This window comes from Pomacea canaliculata, linkage group LG7, assembly GCF_003073045.1.
Source record: "Pomacea canaliculata isolate SZHN2017 linkage group LG7, ASM307304v1, whole genome shotgun sequence".
NCBI classification, from domain to species: Eukaryota; Metazoa; Mollusca; class Gastropoda; order Architaenioglossa; family Ampullariidae; genus Pomacea; species Pomacea canaliculata.
In genome coordinates, this window is record NC_037596.1 from 8969789 (window position 1) to 8994172 (window position 24384).

The 24384-nt window shown below is 37.2% G+C and overlaps 3 protein-coding genes across 8 annotated transcripts in view; 2 read left to right on the top strand and 1 right to left on the bottom strand.

The window, feature by feature from the left end:
- Positions 1-62: 62 nt before the first annotated feature.
- On the bottom strand, positions 63-4024 carry LOC112568223. Of its 2 annotated transcripts, XM_025245415.1 has the most exons (5): positions 3824-4024; positions 2230-2339; positions 1516-1935; positions 835-1245; positions 63-492 (listed from the first exon to the last, which is right to left on the bottom strand). In XM_025245415.1, exons 2-5 carry the CDS (start codon positions 2279-2281, stop codon positions 377-379), a joined length of 999 nt encoding a protein of 332 aa, XP_025101200.1. In that variant the 5' UTR covers positions 2282-2339; positions 3824-4024; the 3' UTR covers positions 63-376. The 2 variants fall into 2 exon arrangements, with proteins under 2 accessions (XP_025101200.1, XP_025101199.1); XM_025245414.1 differs by lacking the exon at positions 3824-4024 and having other exon boundaries at positions 2230-2790.
- Positions 4025-4623: 599 nt separating this feature from the next.
- The window catches only part of LOC112567946 (deleted in malignant brain tumors 1 protein-like), a 67734-nt gene continuing 47973 nt past the window's right edge, over positions 4624-24384 (top strand). The window contains exon 1 of the mRNA XM_025244874.1: positions 4624-5186. The gene's annotated coding sequence lies outside the window, so the exon portion shown is untranslated. The remainder of the gene's footprint in view (positions 5187-24384) is intronic.
- LOC112567945 (cubilin-like) overlaps positions 9153-24384 on the top strand; it is a 34372-nt gene continuing 19140 nt past the window's right edge. The window contains exons 1-17 of one of the 5 annotated variants that reach the window (XM_025244868.1): positions 9153-9184; positions 9394-9503; positions 9824-10002; positions 12064-12151; positions 12353-12462; positions 12666-12839; positions 14037-14124; positions 14322-14431; positions 14971-15144; positions 18408-18495; positions 18690-18799; positions 19027-19200; positions 20224-20311; positions 20519-20622; positions 20817-20990; positions 23674-23761; positions 23973-24082. In XM_025244868.1, the coding sequence (XP_025100653.1) occupies positions 9909-10002; positions 12064-12151; positions 12353-12462; positions 12666-12839; positions 14037-14124; positions 14322-14431; positions 14971-15144; positions 18408-18495; positions 18690-18799; positions 19027-19200; positions 20224-20311; positions 20519-20622; positions 20817-20990; positions 23674-23761; positions 23973-24082 (1774 nt within the window). In that variant the 5' untranslated portion in view covers positions 9153-9184; positions 9394-9503; positions 9824-9908. Of the gene's footprint in view, positions 9185-9393; positions 9504-9823; positions 10003-12063; positions 12152-12352; positions 12463-12665; positions 12840-14036; positions 14125-14321; positions 14432-14970; positions 15145-17258; positions 17433-18407; positions 18496-18689; positions 18800-19026; positions 19201-20223; positions 20312-20518; positions 20623-20816; positions 20991-23673; positions 23762-23972; positions 24083-24384 lie in introns of all 5 variants that reach the window. The other 4 variants (XM_025244869.1, XM_025244871.1, XM_025244873.1 and 1 more) reach the window with 4 other exon arrangements.

Consider the following 24384-nt stretch of genomic DNA (forward strand, 5'->3'; position numbering starts at 1 on the left):
CAGGTGTAACATACGCGCGCACACACACACACACACAAAGCAAATTCAAAAGTTCATGTACACTTTTTATTTCAAGATCTTTCTATGGTCGTCTTCGTGTGTATCCTTTGTAATCTACGTGATTTTTTCAATTTGGATTTTTATTATTTTTGTAAGGATTCAAACAAATGTTTATGTTAAGTTTCAAAAGTAATCCCTTAGAATTCTTATATTATTCTTATATAATATATCTATATATTCTTAGAATTCATTATACCTTTTTGACATGCTTCCATAATATAGTCAGCACTGGCTTCACAGTCACTTTGTACCCGTCCCTACTCTCCCCATCACCCATCTCACAACTCACCAGAGTCCCAAACACGGAGGAGACGAGCTAGTGATGCCACCATGTGTCTGACGACTGAGACGAGACAATACGAATATTCAGCGTCCGTTGGGTCACAGGTTCACAAGGAGAAGACTTTATTGACTGTGGCATGGGAAAGTGACCTGGTGGACCATACCAACAATTACCTGTTACAGGAGCTGAAATTGTATCTGTTTCACGATATGATACTGAATACACTTTGCATTTTGATGTTGGGCCTCTAATGATGTGATTTGCAAAATGAAACTAGAACTGATTCCTACATGCAGCTAAAACTTAAAATAAAAATACACTTAAATAAATTGTCTAAACACCATCAAATCCTTGTACAATCTTGTTAAATAAGCTGTTATTTCAAAATGTCATTTAAATTTATATTTTCCTAACAAAAAAGTAGAAATGTTATATAAAGACGTTACCAACAAGCTCGAAAGACAGGGTATTACCTATAAGTCACGACTTACCCGTTAGAGATACAGTTCGATAAGTATCTTTGATCACTTTTCGTGGGTTGTTGTAAGAGCCGGTTTGGTAAGAAATGTAGCAGCGGTAGACACCCTCATCGTGACACCCCGCCTGTAGCAGTGTTAGTGTCACTGACCGTCCAGCAACGCTGCCAGACACGGATGCTGTGTCCGCTGCCAGACCTCCTCTGTCGTGAGGAACCAACACTGCGTGGCCGGCACCTGACTGATGAGCAAGGGCCAGACCCTGCTCCACACCTGGTTGTGAGGTTGTGTATCGCGAAACACGTATCAGATCCACAGCCGTGACATCGGTGCCCCTAGGAAGTCCACAAGAAATTTCCATACTACCAACTACTGATTTGTAGATGCAGAGGTTGTGGGGATCCAGTATTATTTCTGGAAGTCCACCTGAATAAAGGCATTCAAAGATAAAAACTAAGCGAGTGACTTTGGTAACCGTCCTTTTTTTGTCTTACCATAAATCACAATTAACCTTTATTAATTAATTAAGAGTTGGAATATTTTACATTAGTTTATTACTGAAACATTTGGTCCATGATGTTAATTAGGTTTAGACTTAGAATATATAAGGAACACTAAACACTTTAAAATGTAGCTTTTCCTCAATTATTATTCCTAAAATAAAAATAGAAGAACGATTAAGTGGCAATACCTTACCTGTGACTGTCAAAGTTTTGTAATCATTGAGTATGATTACATCGGGGTTGTCGAAGGGACCAAGCTGGTAGGAAACATAACAGTGGTATATTCCGGCATCCTCACAGCTGGTTTCCAGCAGTGTCAGTGTGATAGACTTCTGAGTTAAACCTCCAGAAACGATTCCTGTGTTTGCTGCAAGACCACCGGAACGTGGCGGAACCAAGGTTGCCTGCCCTGGTCTCTTCCTGCTCAAGAAATATGCAAATGCCAGGCCCTGTTCTACCAATGGTTGCGATGTTGTGTTGCGTGAAATTCGTATAAACTCCATAGCTGTGACATCCGAGCCGCTAGGTATTCCACAGGTAATTTGAACGTGGTATGGAGGTCCGTCATCTAAGTCAATGTTACTTGGGGTAACTCGTATGGCCGCATGTCCACCTGATCAAAATACCACAGGATTGTTAAAAAATCAGATTGCAAACTTCTTGGAATTTGTGTAAGTGTTAGTGAAAACTACACCAGTTTATATTAGGGATAAAATCATTTCCGGTGCTTACAGAAAAATAACAATTTGTAAGATATGAATTATTATAAGGAAGAAAGGAATGATATAGCCGGTACTGAAGTGGTACTTCGACACGAGAACAAAAAGATGAAAAAGAAGTTGGAAAAAATTGTTTTTAGCAACACATCTTTATTAGCTAACACTTCTGATCACACAGTAATCCTCACCGTGAGATGCCAAGGTGATGATCCAGACAATGAATATCACACTCTCTCCCATCTGTGCTAACCGTGTGAAACAGTTGCGAGGATGTAGACTGTCATGTGTGCAATGGATGCTGGGAAGGTGGAGAAGTGTCGAGCAAAAAAAAAAGAACGATACACATCGCATTGTTTGAGACTTTCGTCACATGTCACATGGTAGTCAACGTCAGTGATTATCTATGCCACGTGAGTATCAACTGTGTATGACACCAGACGTCAGCGTCCTGATAACACTTCAATGGAAACAAAATATACTTTGAAGCTGAAGCGTAAAAATATTTAACTGAGGACGAAAAAGTAGATGACGTCGACAATGAGGATGGTGACAGCGATGACGATGATGTCGAAGTAGAAAGAACTGTTATATGTTATTATCTTGTGTTAGTCTTCTCCTCTGTTACATATGGTGTTGTACATTGTCACGATTTTCTTTTCTACTACCCACTCCTTTCACCCGCTCGTTCACTTTCACGCACAACAGTAATTATATAATGAGGTGTCGGGTATAATCTCTGTGATCTTGTATACACAGCTGATGTCTTCCAGTCAGTGGCAACGGTTTTAGTAGAGATGCAGTTCACCTTAAGACTCTTTTGTTATTAATGTGTAACACTTAGTTTAGGAGTAAAAAGTGGAGAGAAGACCCAGTGAAATTTAATCTTTCAAGTACTTAAGACATTCATGTACTGTTTGATAGTAGGCTAAATTGTTATAGAATCAGAAGAGGGAACCAATTTAGGGCAGATAATATAAGTAGAAATTTCTGTCAGTAAAAGTTAGTAACACAAATTTGTAAACAGAAGGTGAGATGTCGTATCCTAGGGAAATAGCTATTAATAGATAGTCTAGACAGAGGACCTTGACCCTGTCTGGGTAGAAATATACACAGGGCGGGAAGCCGGTACACAAGGGTCAGAGATTGGACAGTGTAGACTGAAGACGTGTCGAGCCGTAAAGCAGACAATACGACTGATATGTGTGTAAATAAATACACGGGTAAATAAATACATGTATATACGTTCAATCTAAAGTGAGCATTGAGAGAGAAGATATAACCAGTGTTGTCCATAGGAATGGGAATCCCATGGAAACGTCCATGGGATGGGATGGGATATATTGCAAAAAATAAATTGACTGTTATTTCATTCATCAAGAATTTAAATCTTTCCTCTGAATCATCTATTGTATGTGAAGTAGCAGGAATTATAGAACAAAAGCCGAAAAGTGGTTTTCAGTGTTGTCCATAGGATTGTTAATCATGGGAATCCCATGGGAAACATCCCGTGGGATGGGACGGGATGGGACAGGCATAAATTGCCATGGGACGGGATGGGACGGGATAGAAAAATATGTCCCATGGACAACCCTGGATATAACAGTATGCAGGTAACGTTTTGTTACTTGAGACCGCACGTTTGACAGAAAAACTTCTCTCCCCTCTGACTTAATTCTCCCAACCCTCTCACATAGATGATAGTGAGATGCAGTCTCTAAATCCTACTCGTGAAATAGAGCATTCCGTCCATTCATGCAAACTCAGTGAAAATATTATACTGACGGTTGTTTTGCCACTCAGTCAACGTGTTACTCAGTGAAAACAGCACAGGTTGACACACGCTGACGTCACAGAAATGAGTCGTTAACTCAGTCACTTCGGGCCCAGGTGTTACCGTCTGCAATCCCGGGGTACAGATCGAGTTTTGCACAGATGGCCTCTCTCTGACATATCGTGATACCAAGGCTCTGTTATTTGAGACATGGTCGTCACACTTCCCCGACATCAGCCCTCACATTAGGTTGGAGGGGAGACTACTCCAGCACACGGGTACTATAATCGTGTCACTGGTCGCCATGTTCACGTCCTCCTTTTAGGCATTCTTCCTCGTGGATAGGGTAGGGTGTAGTCACTGACAGAGTGAAAGGTATATTCTTAAAGGGTGTCGTGTATTCAGTTATACAGGTTGGGGTGTTCAGCTACAGGGTTTGTGTATTTTGTTATATAGAATGTCATGTATAGGGGTGCGAATTCAGAGATAGCGATATGGTATGGGGTTTATTCAGTGATAGAAAATGGGGTGTAATCAACAATAAAGTACGATGTGTTTTCCCTTATAAAATGGAGTATATTAATTGATAGAGTACGGGTAATAGTTATCAATAGTATTTCGAATGTTTTCAGTACTAGAAACTAGGATATGTTTAATGATAGAGGAGTATTCACGAGTAACTGTGTCCTAGCAGCTGAGGCTTTATTAAGACAAGCAACCTTTAGCATTAACAGTTTGTTTTTGTATTTTACAGGTGCACTTATTCTTTTCATGTCTCTAACCTAAGTCAGTGCATTTTATTTCTTCTGGAGATGTCAACGAATAATTACTCTTTTATGAACGCTCATTCCTGATGTCAGCTCAAGCTGGTTTGTGTAGTCCTGTTGATGATGGCGAGGTGATTCTGTAGTTCTGCTGAGGATAGCGCAAGGTTGATGTTTGGTCGTCTGAATCGCGTGGTTGCAAGTGCTGGCGAGTTCTCTCTAGCGCTTTTCGATAGAACATTTTGCCCGACCTTAGTCTATTCTTTTAAAATAATTGCACTAAACAGCCTACACCATAAAACATCGTATCAAGAAACAAGGAAGAAATAAACGACAAGACAGTGACTCCAATCTTCACCATCAGAAAGTCCGTTCGCGGTATTTGCCTGTATTCAGTTACAGGAAGGCTCGACAAGGACACGCATGAGTTACAATCTTCACCAGATACTTATTGTCAGTTTCTGCCTTTTCCCTTTCAGATTTCTTACACCAGTGGAGTGAGATGGTTTCATGCGGGTTCTGAATACTTGGATACCCTGATTTTCTTCAGGATTGCAGAAACCTTTTGTGGGCGACTGCAACTGGAACTACTTGTGGAACAGTCCTGAAGGTATTACGACAGTTACATTGGGACTCTCCATTTCGGCTCTACGTACACTTGTGTAAAACAAAGAGAAGTAATACTAGGCCTCATAAGCAGGCCTTTTTCTAGTTTTCTATGCCTTTGTTCTAAAAAAGTAGCCCAGGCATTTTGTAACTTGAGACCTCATCACAGGCTAAATCCTATGTACTACCAGAAATACATTAACTTTTGAAAGAGGGTAAAATTATCAGTTAAAACTATTGAAAAATGAAACAGCTGAATAAAGCTGAGTGGAAATTTTTTAATTCTTAGTCATCTACCTAAGATCTGTACTCTTCAATGGCTTTTACCACGTACGGTTAAACTGTTTTGGGTCTGGGATTATGATGTCCTGGTTTCTATCCATATTTGCTCATGGGTCTTAAGCTTCTATGAAAAAATACACTTAATGCAACAGTCATGAAGGTACTTTTATAATAAAAATTTGAAATTAAGGAGATTTCTATTTTTTTTTTTAAAAAATCATATTGTTTTTCTGGAATCAGGTCAAATCACATTTTAACACACTTGATCTGTTGTTGATCACAGGTTTTCTGACAGTAAGTGAACAATATAGCCCTCATCATGTTCCTCACAGTCAGCATAATCATCATACTTTCTCAGAGTAAGTGATTGTTTTATGTGTTTATTATTTTGTTATTCTGGACAAGAAGTCTATTACGATTTCATTTGCACTAGTCTCTTGCTTTGCGCTTGCTCGTGTGTGAATGTGTGTAGGAGGTGACCAGCTCTAAGTACCTTAGAGTATATCTATTCGAAATAGTTGGATACAACAATATCCGTATAACTTTTTGTGAAATAGTAGCATACAGTATAAAATATTTGTTTAATACAAATGTAGATATAGCCCTTTAGAATCCCTTTAAAGCAAGGACCTGCTAGTGAAAGAGCAATCCTACTTTGGAGCAGGTAGAAACACAGTTAAACAAATATTTACAACAGTCGCATGCTGATACAAAAACCTCTCCAGAATTTAAGAGAAATCGGTAATAACTTTATCAACTTCAAGAAAGCATTTCGACACAATCTGGCGTGAGGAAACTAGCAATTAATTATAAAGGTATATTATACAATTTCAGCAAATTTAGTTAGGCGTATTATTAATGTGTATTTTTTGGTCGGCAAGCATAGTCTGCACCATAAGACTCTTTGCTTTCTTTAATATCTCCAAAATTTTGACAAGTTTTAATTTTTTGCCTAGGTCCAATACTCGCACAAACAACAAGACCATCAGGTGAGTCACGTGCAGCATTTGTATTCCTTACGCTGATGGTAAAAACAATATGGTAGTTATTTTAGTAATTGTATTATATCGTACGTTTTTTGACAGCTGATGTATGTATACAAGATGCGCTTCATACTTTTACTCGTCATTCGTTCTGTCACCAGTCTACGATATACAGCCCGCCTTGTAGTTGGAAAAGCTTCAATGTGCAAACATACAAAATTTCATTTTTAAAACAAAACGGTCCGACCCATAGTCAGCACATTTATTGTCAAATCAAATAAGGGAGGATGGCGATGAAGACGATAGCTTTGCATTAACAGTGTCCAGCTGTGAGTGTGTTGAGACAGAAAACACCGACATTCATTGCCACTCACCTCCCGACCGCCTCCCTGTAGAGACGCTGTAGATGCAGTGAGCGAATAAACCCATCATTATCAGGGTTGTGGGGGCACCACGATGAAAGCTGACAATGAGCGTTTGATTGGGGATCAGATTCAATGATGACAAGGTTGCACAGTATTTGAGCCGATGATAAAGATATGAAGAACAATAATAATGCCAAAACAGAACCACAAAAAAACAGCGTTTTTTTTAACATAATAACCACTACCAGGTTCCTTAAGAATAAGTGCACAGAACACAAACAGGAACTCTTGCCGGATTCCTTGTCTATGGATTTACTTAAAGCACGAAAACTGAAAAAATAGAATGAAAAAGAGATTTCTACTGTCTTCGTGCAGCCTCACCAAACCAATTCAAACAACCACAATTGTAAAAATTGCCAAATGCAGTGGTGTATCATCTTTTGTATTTTAAAACTTTTTAGTTTCTGGTGTAATTTTACACTTTATGTGTAATTTAGATCGTCCTTATACTTTTTTAAATTGTTTTTATTGTTTTTTTCTGATTGTTGTTTTGTAACTACAACATGCTAATATTTATGCCGCTATATATATATATCCTAGAGTTGAAATACAGTTGTTTGTCTGCCTCATAGTCAATCATAATAATAACAAAATAAATTTTCTTACTTAATGAACACTCAAAGGTCAAGTGGAATTTGCAGTCAAGTGTAAGAATGAACAAAAATTGAGTTTTGTTATCAAAGATCATAATACAAATAAGTCCATTTACACTTTCAACTACAAATCATGTGATTTTAATTAAGTCGCCTGTCTGTCTTGTTTACTTTGAGGTTTCAAATCACATTAAATTACAATTATCATTATGTATAAGAGAATATAAAGCAGTTTATTTATAAAGAATTAATTTATCCGCATTTTTTTCGGGGCCGGGCGACAACAGCTACAACTGCTACATCAGACGAGTCGCTTGACATTTAATTAGTACTGATTCTTACTATACCTTTCTCTTATCATTTATCGCTAATCCACTTTTATGTGTAAATACATACATAATTTTCTTTAGAAGCTGATTATACAGTTTGCGTTTTATGTCTTAATTAGCAAAGTTTCTCATGCTGAATATTTTTCTCATTCCCCAGATACTACGCCCACATCTACAACAACGACAACGACAACGACATCAGGTGAGTGACGTGTAGGTGGACGACTCTGCAGTTAAGTTTTGTGTATGTTTGTTAGGGACAGGGAAACTGTTTTGTATGTAGATATATTAATTTTAGGTATACTCAAGCATTTGTTATCCAGTTTAATTGGCCTCTCCCATCAGGACTTAACAACGTGATATATTTTATAAAGCAGTTTGTAAGTATTCATTTGTAATAGTTCTAACCAATAATGAAGCTAAGTCATCGTTGACTTAACAGTAATTAAATATCCACATAGCTTACTATATGTAAAGTCATTTATGACTAAAAACATCTTTATTGTAAACAAATCAATTTCTTTTAATACTTCAGGCTTTTATTTTCTAAACACAATAAATCAGAGTAGTATTGCAAGAATAATATAGTCATACTGAGGAAAGTAGAGATGGACAATTACAAACACTTTGGTTTTTTTATTCTTTCTCTGCTGTATATTCTGGCAACAGTATGTACATCTGCCTGTCTCTCCCTCTCTTTTTTCTCTCTCTCTGTATTTCTTTGTCTGTCCATTCCTCCGTCCCTCTCTACAAACATTTCCTCCGCCTTCTTTTATTTACAAAGTACACAGAGATCCTCGAAACTCATCTTCACTTCTAGGACTTCTGTAACAAACCTATTCCGAAAAGTTCACATGAAAGTCACACAATTTCTGTAATCCACCATCTGATCTCTTATGTCTGCACAGAAATGCATGATTACTGCTTGTCTACAAGCTCCAAATATCCATTCGCTCATTACATAAACAGTTTGAACGAGTTTTAAACGAGTTTGGTTTATTTTGTTTCCCTGCTCAGTTATTTATTTATGCATTTATTTATTTTTTTTTACAGAATAAAAACGCTTAGTATTATAGGCAGAAATAGAAGTATAACACTCATAGGTTATTAAGTAACTGACTTCAACTGCACGCTTTTTGTCAATCATGGAAAAAATATTTTTCCCTTTTTAGACATTAATAAATGTATTCAATAAATTTCTTTTCAATATGGAAAGAATTATTAATTTATTTTCTGTTTTTCTAACACTTGTCAGTTGTGTATCAATCATGAAAATCTGAAGAATTGACTTTTGTATATCAGTGTGCCCTGTCAATGCTACGACTCTGGATGTTGTACCTGGGCAAGTTGGTCACGTGACGTCTCCTAACTACCCGTCCCCCTATTACAAGTGAGTGGATGTTTCAAGTAACATTTATTATTCTACTTTCTTGATGGTTTTATCTACAATTTAACAAGCTATTAAAGATGACAGCTTTTAGAGGAACGCCAACACGTATTTTGTGTAACAATACTGATTTCGGGTGTTAATTAGCAAACTAGACCTTGTACTGTTATAATCTCACCTTAACAACAGATGATTTCATGTTTACTGTACAGTAACGCCAACTGTCGCTGGCTGATAAACGCTGGCAATGGTTATGTTGTGAAGGTGACTGTCTTGAACTTCAATCTGGAGACGGGGTATGATTACTTGGAGTTATACAACGGTAAGAGGGTACATAAGGTAAACGTAAGACAATAAGAGTTGTCAAGTTCGTTGAGGTTAGTTAGTATTGTTCTAAATAATTAGCAGTCTCTCGTCAATTTGAAGATATAAAAACGGTATTATCAAATCCACTTTTTGATTATTGAGTCTCTAAAGTCATGAGCTTTTCTGTTTTTTTGTAGATTGTGAAATGCTCTTTATGTTTTATTAAAACGTACTCTGGTTTAAACCGTGCGCAAAAATTGATAACATTTAATTCGGTTACCAATGTCAGAGAAGGAGTACTTAAGTTCTTAATAATTTAAAATAATTCTTCTACAGGAACCGAGCCATCCAGTTCATCCCTCATTATCAGGACCAGTTCCCTTTGCCCCAACAGTCAGTCATCCACAGCAGTGGGCAGTACATGTACATCAGGTTTTCCAGCGACGGCTCCGTCACGTACTCAGGCTTCAGGCTGACATACGAGGCCGTTGAGCAGCAGACTGCGCCAACGTCTGGTCAGTGTTTTACTTTCTCAGTGTCATTAATGTGATCAGTATTTCTTTCTATTAAAGTGTCTGAATTCTTATCTTTTATTATCTGATTATGACTACATTACACTCATATCTCTATATGTAATTAGCAAAAGCCCCTGAATTCCGAGTATTTACTTAGTAGCATGTAATTAAATATATCTCACCCTAAACTTTGACACATTTTACTATAACAGCTACATTACATTTTAACAGTAACATTTATAACTAATACTAACACCACTTATTTCTCTTAGATGACTGTATTTATTTGAATATACTGAGAATGCTTCTGCAATTAGGGAACCAGCAAACAGACTAATACTCAACAAAGTCACACACACACACACACACACACAAGCACACAGCAGAGAGTACATCTACACAACGTCGCTCCCTGGTTTCAAAATTCCGGCGGATCAGTAAAATACCAAAATATGTACACCAGGCGACTGCACAACAAACCTAGTATTAACGGAATAAACAGCAACTAAGTACATAATCGCGTTCACTGACTGATGTTAATGTGTCTGTTGAAGCTGTTTAATTTGTTCACAAGTAATCTTTAAAACCAGCTTTCCTTGGAAGGCATCTGCAACTAGTACATCAGACCTGTCAGCCGTGTTATTTTTTTATCTTTATACTTTGTTAGTGTTAAAATGTTACATAGTTGAAATTAAATTTTAATGAAATTAACCTAGGCTGATAAAACAAACACAAGTGCTCATTTTGGTAAAAGGGGCCTGTCCAAAGACGTCCGCTGGCCGTATTTTGTCCACCCCTGCTTTATCGCCATACACACTGTATTAAAATGGCAACAAAAACATAATAATAAACATAATAATAAACATAATAAACATAATAAACATAATAAACATAATAATAATAATAATAATAATAATCATAATAATCATAATAAACGGGCAATTTAAAAAAAAATATCAGCAACCACAAGGCTTAACTCTAAATTTTAACACGTAGCAATTTTCCCTCTCTCCCCAGTAAATGTATTTGATTTAAAGTTCACATGAAGTCAGCGTCTGAAGCTCCACTGTCAGAAAGAGGATACACAGTATTTCGTCATTGCATACTTCCTAAAACTTAGATTACATTCAGTCTGTCAGCCCACGTCTAGGTTTTCCAGTCAGTCAGTCAGTTGTCCCATGACCAGCACCTGTCGTTGGGGAGAGCACACTTATAGACGCGGCAGCTGACGGGGTCGCCATTCTTGCCTATTGTGGGCGATAGTCAGTAGGTCCTGTACAGGAAGAGCAGTCCAGTCTTTTTCCTCAAATTACAAAGAACTTTATGCAACAGAACAATGGATGATCTTTTTGATGCAATGAGAATATGCAAGTGATTTCGTTGGGATATTTAAGCATAATCAACGTCGGGACAAATACGAACGTAGCTTGAAAATAAAATTAGAACTGCAAGCAATCATAGTGTAGATATACACAAACATATACACATTGTGTAAATAGACACATGCATTATTGGCATTTAACAGTCAAGCGATGTAACCCAGCCTGCAAAAGTAGTTGGGTAGTAGTAACACACTACTTTTGCAGGCGGGAAAGCTTCTGTGGCCATATGACCCTGCACGATACCCTGTCGAAGACTGTCCTTCAAGGCAACATGGAAGGTGGCTGACGACGAGGTGGAGTAAGAACTGACATACGAAAGTTAAAGACTGGACTGGTTGTCCTGTACAAGACCTGCTGACTATCGCCCACAATAGGCAAGAGTGGCGACCCCGTCAGCTGCCACGTCTATCCATGTGTCTATCCATCCCCACCAACGGCATGTACCGGTCAAGGGACGACTGAATGACACAACCATAAACACATTGTTTACAGAGACACAACAAGAAATACAGGCACAACTTACCAGCAAGTCTACGGTACCCGACGGCTAACTACAGTTTAATATGTTAAATCTCCTTTTAATTAAGTTTCTATTTATTTCTTCAAGGGTGTAATAAACGGCTTAATAGTCATCGCTATTCGGATAATAATTATCTAAAGTGGTTACTTATCTGTGCAGTGTGTACTTCGAACGGGACAACTTTCTCTGCTGTACCCGGGCAAGTCGGTTACCTTACGTCTCTTTATTACCCCTCTGTCTATTCCGGGTGAGTTGCTTCTTTGTCATAAATCGTCAGTCATTCACAACTTGTATATGAATCTTCCAATCGATATAACCTATTATTAATTTGTTATTGAGTGAAAAATATAACACAAAATAAGCGCTCTATTATGTTGTGCATTTTGCTTCCCTGATATCGTATGCTTGCTTAATCTTTGTTATTATTTCACTCACTACTCTATTTCAGCTTCATCTCCTGCTCGTGGACGATAAATTCTACCAGTGGCTATGTCGTCAGATCAAGTATCTTGAACGTTACTAACCCTGAGTTCTACTTCTACATCAGAATTTATGACGGTAGGGGGCTTGAGATTAACTGATGACTTATTCCACTGCGTTTTTGTGTAGCTTGGAATACTCTTTGAACAGTTGTTTGTGCATTGCTCAAGCAAATCCTTGGAGATTTCAAATAGAACCTCGGCTATACATTAACTGTTATCTTATTCTAAAGTCTCATGGCGAGATACTTTGTATATATATATATCCTTTGCACTCCTCAGGTATGTCGGAATCATCACGTACACTTGTATCGTTCTCCAGCATGCCATCACAAACCGTGTATTACAGCTCTGGACAGTCCATGTACATCAGGCTTACTACCGGAGGTCTCAGCCCAAACTCATTATTTAATCTCACCTACGATGCTGTCGATGAATTGTCTGTCCCCACGTCAGGTCAGTAACATTTATTAACTCAGTGCAACATGCAATTCAGCCGGTGAGACTTGTCCAACTTGATCGAGCAAAAGTCTGTTAACGCTAAATTTATTATTGCACTCTTATTTCGGATTATATTTATGTTCGTTTGTATTTAGAAATGCTTCGTGATTCCTTTTTGTTATGTGCTGCTAGGCGCTTGATTAAAGTCCTAACACTCTGAGTCATTAAATATAAATGCAAAGGATGATTGTAAACATCGACAAGATGCTTCGTTAGGCGACTGTGACTACAAGGGTTGTGGAGATTGGTGTTTTACCTCACGCCAGCAACTAAGACAATGTCAAGGCAAGGCAGTGAGCCTTGTAAACGGATGCCTTTTGCACAGAAAGAACAATGTACCCAAGAAAAGAGCCGATCCCAGGTCAGCTTACCCTCACTAAATTGGTGACAAATTGGAGGCATCGTACCACCCGACTATGACTACAAAGGGCAATTACTAGTGTTACGGCAACCTTCATTCTTACAAAAAAAAATAAATATCATCTAAAGATATTTACACACACACACACACACACACACACACAAAAGGTAAATAAAAGCCATAACCTCAACCATTTAAAGTAAGGCGTATACCGACTCACAAGTAAGATGCCGTGTCAGGTCAAAACTATTTTACATTTAGTTTATTCCTTGAGTTAATTACACTCATAATTGACCAAAAGATATTTAAAAGAATTCCAGATAAAAGTTTAAAACTGAAAAGTTCTTACCAACCCACTAAAAAAACTGTAGAAAGAAGTCTCTCAATCTGTACTTCACGGGACGGATACGTTTGAAAAGTTATTGACACCATAAAGATTGATTTTATCAAGATTGATTAAGGATGACGGATTGTAAATAATGTGAAAGAGCGTGACAATATCATCATTTTACAGAGGAAATAAAGAAAAGAGACACTGACAGAGACTATATATCACATTTTTATGTTTTTGTAGTAATAAATCCTAGACAAATTGTGTAGACATACTCGATTACACTCACACACACACACACGTGGACACACACACACGCATGCAAGCTTCCAGCTCGGCCGGGGTACGCGATAGTAGCCTACAGATTTGATGATGTAAAATATATTTCTTTTGTTTCTTCGTTTTTATAGCTATCGTTTTCTGGGTGATAATTATCTAAAGTAGTTACTTGTCTGTGCAGTGTGTACTTCTAGCGGGACAAATTTCTCTGCTGTACCCGGGCAAGTCGGTTACCTGTCGTCTCTTTACTACCCGTCTGTCTATTCCGGGTGAGTTGCTTCCTTGACAGAAATCGACATTTACTCACAACTTGTAAGTGAATCTTCAAATCGACATAAGCTCTTATCAATTTGGAATTAAGTGAAAAATATACCACAAAAGCGCTGTATTATATTGTGCATTCTGTTTACCTGACATATGTTTACATATTCTTTGTTATGATAATTCACTCACTACTCCTTTTCAGCTTCATCTCCTGCTCGTGGACGATAATTTCTACCAGTGGCTATGTCGTCAAGGCGACTGTCTTAAACGCTACTAACCCTCAGTTCTACTTCAACATCGTGATTTATGACGGTAGGAGATAGTAGAATTATTTGATGAATGTACTCTTCGGTTGTGTGTCGTGTGGAACACTTTCTGAACTATTGTTTGTTGAGGAAACTTCTTGTAGATAGATGATTGAGAATGATGTCCCTTCGCCCAAGGATGACTCCTTTCCCTTACTTTTCATTTTTGTTCGATGATCAGCGTGAAGTTTTGTCTAATTTCCATTGGTACATCTGTTACGATAGTTGCTACGTTCCTGGGTGGATTTCTGTCTCACTTTGTATCTCGTCTTGTTCCATTTATTAATTTATACTGTCATGTATGTATTAATTAACATTATTATTCTTATTATTATTAATACTACTATAATACTATCTGCATGCATGGCTATATATAAAGCGTCTTGAGTCTAGCTGATGCTGGAAAAGGCGCAATACAAATGTGCTTTTTATTTTTTTTATATATTTACTATAGATTTCAAATGGAACCTCAGCTACCCTTTAACTGTAATTTTATTCCAAAGTCTGGAGTTGAAATACTTTGTATACATAGTTTGCGTTCCACAGGTATGTCGGAATCATCACGGTCACTTGCATCGTTCTCCAGCACGCCATCACAAACCGTGTATTACAGCTATGGACAGTCCATGTACATCAGACTTTCTACCTACGGTCTCAGCCCAAACGCATCCTTCAGTCTCACCTACGAGGCCGTCGATGAGTCGTCTGCCCCCACGTCTGGTGAGTAACATTTAACTCAGTGCAAAATGCAATGCAGCCGGTGACACTTGTCCGACTTGATCGAGCAAAAGACCGTTAACGCAAAATTTATTATTGCACTCTTATTTCGGATTATATTTATGTTCGTTTGTATTTAGAAATGCTTTGTGATTCCTTTTTGTTATGTGCTGCTAGGCACTTGATTAAAGTTCTAACACTCTGAGTAATTAAATATAAATGCAAAGGATGATTGTAAACATCGACAAGATGCTTCGTTAGGCGACTGTGACTACAAGGGTTGTGGAGATTGGTGTTTTACCTCACGCCAGCAACTAAGACTACGTCAAGGCAGCGAGCCTTGTAAACGGATGCCTTTTGCACAGAAAGAACAATGTACCCGAGAGAAGAGCCCATCCCAGGTCAGCTTACCCTCACTAAATTGGTGACAAATTGGAGGCATCGTACCACCCGACTATGACTACAAAGGGCAATTACTAGTGTTATGGCAACCTTCATTCTTACAACAAAAAAAAAAAATAAATATCATCTAAAGATATTTACACACACACACACACAAAAGGTAAATAAAAGCCATAACCTCAACCATTTAAAGTAAGGCGTATACCGACTCACAAGTAAGATGCCGTGTCAGGTCAAAACTATTTTACATTTAGTTTATTCCTTGAGTTAATTACACTCATAATTGACCAAAAGATATTTAAAAGAATTCCAGATAAAAGTTTAAAACTGAAAAGTTCTTACCAACCCACTAAAAAAACTGTAGAAAGAAGTCTCTCAATCTGTACTTCACGGGACGGATACGTTTGAAAAGTTATTGACACCATAAAGATTGATTTTATCAAGATTGATTAAGGATGACGGATTGTAAATAATGTGAAAGAGCGTGACAATATCATCATTTTACAGAGGAAATAAAGAAAAGAGACACTGACAGAGACTATATATCACATTTTTATGTTTTTGTAGTAATAAATCCTAGACAAATTGTGTAGACATACTCGATTACACTCACACACACACACACGTGGACACACACACACGCATGCAAGCTTCCAGCTCGGCCGGGGTACGCGATAGTAGCCTACAGATTTGATGATGTAAAATATATTTCTTTTGTTTTCGTTTTTATAGCTATCGTTTTCTGGGTGATAATTATCTAAAGTAGTTACTTGTCTGTGCAGTGTGTACTTCTTAGCGGGACAAATTTCTCTGCTGTACCCGGCAAGTCGGTACCCTGTCGTCTCTTTACTACCCGTCTGTCTATTCCGGTGAGTTGCTTCCTTGACAGAAATCGACATTTTACTCACAACGTTGTAAGTGAATCTTCAAATCGACATAAGCTCTTATCAATTTGGGAATTAAGTGAAAAATATACACAAAAGCGCTGTATTATATTGTGCATTCTGTTTACCTGACATTGTTTACATATTCTTTGTTATGATAATTCACTCACTACTCCTTTCAGCTTCATCTCCTGCTCGTGGACGATAATTTCTACCAGTGGCTATGTCGCCAAGGCGACTGTCTTAAACGCTACTAACCCTCAGTTCTACTTCAACATCGTGATTTATGACGGTAGGAGATAGTAGAATTATTTGATGAATGTACTCTTCGGTTGTGTGTCGTGTGGAACACTTTCTGAACTATTGTTTGTTGAGGAAACTTCTTGTAGATAGATGATTGAGAATGATGTCCCTTCGCCCAAGGATGACTCCTTTCCCTTACTTTTCATTTTTGTTCGATGATCAGCGTGAAGTTTTGTCTAATTTCCATTGGTACATCTGTTACGATAGTTGCTACGTTCCTGGGTGGATTTCTGTCTCCCTTTGTATCTCGTCTTGTTCCATTTATTAATTTATACTGTCATGTATGTATTAATTAACATTATTATTCTTATTATTATTAATACTACTATAATACTATCTGCATGCATGGCTATATGTAAAGCGTCTTGAGTCTGGCTGATGCTGGAAAAGGCGCTATACAAATGTGCTTATTATTTTTTTTATATATTTACTATAGATTTCAAATGGAACCTCAGCTACCCTTTAACTGTAATTTTATTCCAAAGTCTGGAGTTGAAATACTTTGTATACATAGTTTGCGTTCCTCAGGTATGTCGGAATCATCACGTACACTTGCCTGGTTCTCCAGCATGCCGTCACAAACCGTGTATTACAGCTCTGGACAGTCCATGTACATCAGACTTTCTACCTACGGTCTCAGCCCAAACGCATCCTTCAGTCTCACCTACGAGGCCATAGATGAGTCGTCTGCCCCCACGTCTGGTGAGTAACATTTCACTCAGTGCAAAACGCAATGCAGCCGGTGACACTTGTCCGACTTGATCGAGCAAAAGACCGTTAACGCTAAAACGCTAAAACTATTATTACACTATTATTTTAAATTTATAGTCATGTGTATGTTCGTTTGTATTTAGATATGCGTCATGATTCCTTTAGTTATGTGTTGCTAGGAGCTTGAATGAATATTTTTCTCAGGACAGACAGCCCTCATGCTACTGGTAACAGTCGCTAAATGTTGCGCCAGCGGACCGCCCGACTGTGACTACAAAGAGCAATGACTAGTGTTCGAAATAATCTTTATTCCTAAATAAACAAAAATGCATTTATTGATACCTACATGCATCTACACGGGAAGACATGAAATAGAAAGCATAACGTCAAGTATTTAAAGTTAGGCTTTTACCCACACACAAGTAACACGTTGTAATGGCAGGTGACTAATTTGTACATTTAGCTTATCCATTGCATGAATTATACTCACAATTAATCGAAAGATTTTTTCTTTTAAAATTATATAAAAGTTAAAAAGGAGTATTTCGTGTCACCATACTTAAAGGAACTAAAGAGAGGTGGTTCTACATATGTACTTCACTGGACGGATACGGTTGGAATGCTAATGACACTAATGAAGGACGTTAGGGTAACGTACTGTAAAACGTGCCAACAAGCATCACAATATCGGTTTTTTACAAATTACAAAGAGAATGGGACAATCACTAAGACTCTGTAGCACACATTCTCTAGGCTTGTTATAATGAGCATACACACATTGTAGACACACATACACACGGACGTTTAACCTTCCAGTGCGGCCACAGTACGCAAACATTGACAACAGGTTTGATGATGATAAATAGGTTTGTCTACTTTTATTTATTTTTAACAGGTGTAATAAACGATTTAATAACCACCGTTATCCGCGCGATAATTATCTAAAGTAGTTACTTATCTGTGCAGTGTGTACTTCTCACGGGACAACTTTCTCTGCTGTACCCGGGCAAGTCAGTTACCTGACGTCTCTTTATTGGCCGTCTGTCTATTCCGGGTAAGTTGCATCTGAGACGTAAATCGTCATTCATTCTGTCAATCTTCAAATCGACGTAAGCTTTTTTCAATTTGGTACTGGGTAAAAAATATAACAAGGAATAAGCGCTGTATTATCTTGTTGATTCTGTTTACCTGACATCGTATGTTTACATAACCTTTGCTACGATTTATTCACTTACTACTCATTTTCAGCTTCATCTTCTGCTCGTGGACGATAAATTCTACCACTGGCTATGTCGTCAAGGCGACTGTCTTAAACGTTACAAACGCTGAGTTCTATTTCTACATCTGGATTTATGATGGTAAATTTATGATGCACTTGAGATTAAGTGGTGAATCAAACTGCGGTTTTTTTTTGTGTCGCTTGGAATACTTTCTGAACTGTTGTTTGTGCACTTCTCAGGCAAATCCTTGGAGATTTTAAATGGAACATCAGCTACACTTAAACTGTGATTTCATTTTAAAGTCCGATGGCGGAGTACTTTGTATATATATATATATGTAAATATATAACATTTGCCTTTTACAGGTATGTCGGAATCATCACGTACACTGTCCTCGATCTCCAGCATGCCGTCACAAACCGTGTATTACAGCTCTGGACAGTCCATGTACATCACACTTACTACCTACGGTCTCAGCCCAAACTTATTATTTAGTCTCACCTACGAGGCCGTTGATGAATTGTCTGCCCCCATGTCTGGTCAGTAACATTTATTAACTTAGTCCAAAATGCAATGCAGCGTGTGAGACTTGTTTGACTTTACATAGAGGCATTACTTCAATTATTTAGAGTAAAACATCTACCTACACACAAGTAAGATGTTTTTTGTGACAAATATCTTACATTTAGTTTATCCATTGAGTTAATTACACTGACAACGGACCAAAATGGTTTCAGAAGAATTTAAGTTAAAAGTTGTAAAATAGTATATCGTATCAACTCACTCAAAAAAAAAAAACAAACAAAAAAACTTGAGAGATTCGACTCTGTATCTGTACTTAACGGGAAGGTTTTGATTGGAAAGCTGTTTACCCTATAGAGAGGTGTAAGTGTGACGTATTATAAAACGCTTTAAAGAACGTCACACGCCAATTTGGTAGACCAACTGTCTGACTTGTGTGAGGAACAGGCCGATGGAATGTGTTTTTTTTTATATTTAAAATCATCAAATACATTAATAGAATATTTAGCGTGCATCTTGGTCATAAAACAACACCGAAAAATGTTGTTATGCTCTATTTCTAACGAATGTATCCTCGACATAACAGTCATTGAATTAAGCCATTTTACACACAAAAAATCAGTAGCAACAAATAATTTATCTCAATACTTCAGCATTTTTTCTCTTGACCCACTAACTGCAAGAAGTAATCTGAGAATGAATATCGTCATTTTACAGACAAAAAGCCAGAGGGACAATGACAGAGACTTTGCAGCACATCTTTTCTAGCTTTATTCACATAGAGAATCATGCACACATTGTGTAGATACACAAGCATCAGCAACTACTGTAGATAGACAAGCAAACGCACATCGTGTAGATATACACAAGCAGACACGTGTACAACGTACCAGCACGCTCGTCGTACGCGATTCTTACCTACAGGTTTGTGTTGTTTAATCTGTTTTATTTTTATTCATTTCCAGGTGTAAAATTCAAAAGGATTTTAACTTCCTTATTTCCTAGTGATAATTATCTAAAGTATTTACTTTTCTGTGCAGTGTGTACTTCTAACGGGACAACTTTCTCTGCTGTACCCGGGCAAGTCGGTTACCTGCCGTCTCTCTACTTCCCGTCTGTCTATTCCGGGTGAGTTGACTTTTACAGAAAACGTCCTCCATTCATACTATTATCTTTATGTGAAACTCACTGTTTTGATAAGGTTTTACTAATACATTATTTTGCATAAAATATAATAAAAACATTAAGCGCTGTATGATCTTTTCATTATCTTTCCATGTGATTGCATGTTCATATAACCTTTGTTATGATAATTCACTCACTACTCCTTTTCAGCTTCATCTCCTGCTCGTGGACGATAATTTCTACCAGTGGCTATGTCGTCAAGGCAACTATCTTGAACGTTACTAACCCTCGCTTCAACATTTTTATTTATGACGGTAGGGGCATTGAGATTAACTGGTAATGTAAGTCTACGTGTCTGTGTAGCTTGGAATACTTTCTGTACTGTTGTTTGGGTATTGTTGATCGAATTCTTGTAGATTACAAATGAAACCTCAGCTACTCTTTACCTGTTATCTTATTCTTACGTCTGATGGCCGAATACTTTGTATATATCTATTGTGTTCCTCAGGTATGTCAGCCTCATCCCCTTCACTTGCCTCGATCTCCAGCGTGTCGTCACCAACCGTGTATTACAGCTCCGGACAGTCCATGTACATCTGGGTTGCTACCTACGGACTTAGCCCAAACTCTATATTCTTTCTCACCTACGAGGCCGTGGATCAGTTGTCTGCTAAGCTGTCCGGTCAGTAACACTTAACACAGTGAAAAATGCAAAATGTAAACTTGTCCGATTTATTTAAGTGAAGGACTTTTGACAATATAACTTCTATCGCTCTGTTATTTCGAATTTGCATCCACACGTTTGTGCATCTGTATCTAGAGATGATCTGCGTTTATTTTGCTTGCGTATTGATATACACTTGAATAAATTCCCAACTCTCCGGGTTCTTATCAATAAATATAGATAATAGTTGCAAAGACTGACAACCTGCTACGTTTAGGATTTTGGTGTAAACTGGTTAGTAGATATTTAAGTCAGTTTATGTGATAAAATGGCGTCTCTTGCTGTTTTATGATGCTAGGTCTTGGTAAGCTTACACTATGTGAATGAAGGAGTTAAAATATATGGTAAATTAAATTAATGTGCAATAACTAACTTCTCTCAAAAATTAAGCTAAATTTTAGATCAAGAGCGATTACAGAAATTGAAGGTTTTGTGCTAATACACATCTACAATGGCAACCCACTCATTTTATACACATTTGTATCAAACTTGGTATACTGCTCACCGTGCATGTCCAAATTAATATAACATAGCCTATCCGATTACCCTATTGGTATTCAAGCATTGGAAGACGTTTTAATACACAAACATTGGACTATTTCTGTGTGTGCACTAAACATATCACGATTGTTATTCGTATCTTTCGCTTCATTAATATTTAATAATGATTATCTTACTTGCACATAAGAAGCAGTGCAATATTTGTTTTTTTTTTTTCTTTATACAGGTTCATTGTAATGTAAAATAACTAACAACAATATAACTCCTTAAACACCGAATCGACTAGACGTTTTCGTTCATTTGATGGCCGTAAAAATGAAAGAATTCAATTGATTTTCAAGATTAAAATTTCACAAAGATGATTTCCTGCCATTTTGATAGTGTTGTAGAGGCTTTAGAGGTCCGTGAAAGTTTAGATAGTATCATTTAACTTACATTTTTGCAAAAAAAAAAAAAAAAAAAAGATTTAAGATGGGGAGAAACCCTTGCGTTGCGTCAATGTTTTCAAGTCAGCTGAGGCGAGCTGATATTTGTTGTTTTAATGTATATTCGCTGTCTGCTTATCGTAGTAAGAAGTCCTTGCTAGTTTACGAACTTTTCTTACAAGATTTTTTTTAAGACGGGTTTTACAATTAAAAATATAATGAAAATAATGATAATAAATGCAAGTTTGTAGAGCGCAAACTTACGGAGCTCGCAGCGCTTAAAGGACAAACCGAGTGCTACTTATTTTCTCTATGGACGGATTAGGTTCATGTCGAAACAATAATTTCCAAAAGGTGAGTAGATAGTTATGCATAATGTTAATAAAAGATAGCAGACTTCAAACATAGTGATTCTCACCTGCTACTAGGAAAAAAGAAGCAATTTTTTTCATATGCTGAAGAGTTCTATTACGCACCAGAAGTATTTGTGACAGTGAGTGTTGCTCAGTTCAGCAAGTCTATGCATGTCTTGGAATCAAGAGAAGAAACATGGCTCAGGCTATCGTGTTTAAGAAGAGATTTCTTTTGCCCCTGTTGATTTTCGAATACAACCATTCAGATTTAATTCTTACTTACAAGATTCGACTGAAGGTAAAACAAAAAATTTAATGTCCAAACTAAGTTTACTCAACAGACTGGTAAGTAAATCTTCATCTGATCAAAATTTAATTGGCAACCATTAGGGCAATGCAAGTCTGTATTGTAATATTATTTTAGTTAATTTTTCCATATAAATTATTGTTAATAAAATTTAAGTACATTTCTTAAGTGAGTTTGTCTAAGATAAGCTCTTTATTTTTATGTAATTCAATGTTAATTTCATAGTTAACTGTGCTGTGTGATGACAAACCTATCTGTACCACACCGCAGATCCACACTCTGCCAGAAGGTGTCTGTTAAAAGATGTGTGACGCGCATTAAACAATAGTCCTGCTGGACATTTGTGATGACAGTTTTGGAAATGACAGTCGTTCTATGAAAAGAAAAAAAAAACTTAACTAATTAGTACACTACCAGCAGGCATAGCGGTCGCCACTCTACAGCTAATTACATTAAGATGCTCAAAACACATACTACTAACACCTTACGAATTCGTAGCAAACCTCTGGTGGTTTCCGCTCTGCAAAGTCCACATTGAAGTCACATCATGTCTGTAATCCAGCATCTGGTAGCAAGTGTTTGCACACAAATGATCAATTATATTGTGAATACATCAATGTCTGAATATTGTTGACTCATTGTAGTGTTTGTACACAATGGTGAGCTCCTTCTTGTTTTAATGAGTCGCATGTTTGTGTACAAGTTCGAATAGCCATATGCTCACCACATAAACATGCCTTGAGTTTGCTTTGTTTTTTTCCCCCCTTCTGAGATTATTAAATAATGAGACATACGATGCCAATATCGATGCATGATGACACACATTCAAACGCTCAAAGAATAAATAGATGTCTGCAAAAGCACACAAAAAGTTTTAACTGAACTTAGTCGTACATTTCCCTTTTTTGTAAAACGTGAAAAAAATTGCATTCTTATGATTAATAAGTCTTTAATAAAATGCTTTTAAATAGTTCAAAAATGTACTTTGGGTTATTCTAACAATGGTCAGTTGTGTATTAATTATGACATAATAAAGAATTGACTTTTGTGTGCAGTGTGCTCTGTCAATGCTCCAACTATTTATGCTGTACCTGGGCAAGTTGCTTACCTGACGTCTCCTAACTACCCCTCTTCCTATTACAAGTGAGTGGATGCTAGGTAACATTTATTACTATGCTTTCCTGATGGTTTCGTGAACAATTAACAAGCTATCGAAGATGACAACTTTTACAGGAACACTAACAAACACTGTGTATAACAAAATTGTGCTGATTACGGGTGTTTACTAACAAACTACGCCTTGTACTGTTATTATTTCTTTTTAACAAGAGGTTATTTCATGTTTGCTGTACAGCAACGCCGACTGTCGGTGGCTGATAGACGCTGGCAATGGTTCTGTTGTGAAGGTGACTGTCTTGAACGTCAATCTGGAGACATGCTGTGATTACTTGGAGTTATATAACGGTAAGGGTAAGCTAAATAAGGGTAAAGGTGAGACGGCATGACTTTTAAAATTGGTAGGAGCCTTCAATGAAAGTTAATTTTGTTCTAAATAATTAACTTGCAGCTGTAAATTTTAAGATATTTAAAATAACATTGTCGTTTCCCGTATTGATTGATTTTCTAAAGATCGCTTAAAATCATGCGTTTTTGTATTTTATGTATATTATGAAGGGCTATTAATATTTGTGACCCTCCACGACGAAATGAGTCTTAAGTCGTGAATTTTACATTTGCCAAATTGCATATTTTCAAAAGGTAGAGGT

Excerpts from the sequence above, each read along its gene's own strand:
- LOC112568223 (XM_025245414.1), bottom strand. The coding sequence starts at position 2,392 with ATGCGATGTGTATCGTTCTTTTTTTTTTGCTCGACACTTCTCCACCTT. Across the intron at positions 1,936-2,229 it reads CATCACCTTGGCATCTCACG|GTGGACATGCGGCCATACGA; the intron begins GTGAGGATTACT and ends TATTTTGATCAG. Across the intron at positions 493-834 it reads TCGAACTGTATCTCTAACGG|GTCACTTTCCCATGCCACAG; the intron begins GTAAGTCGTGAC and ends ATGGTCCACCAG.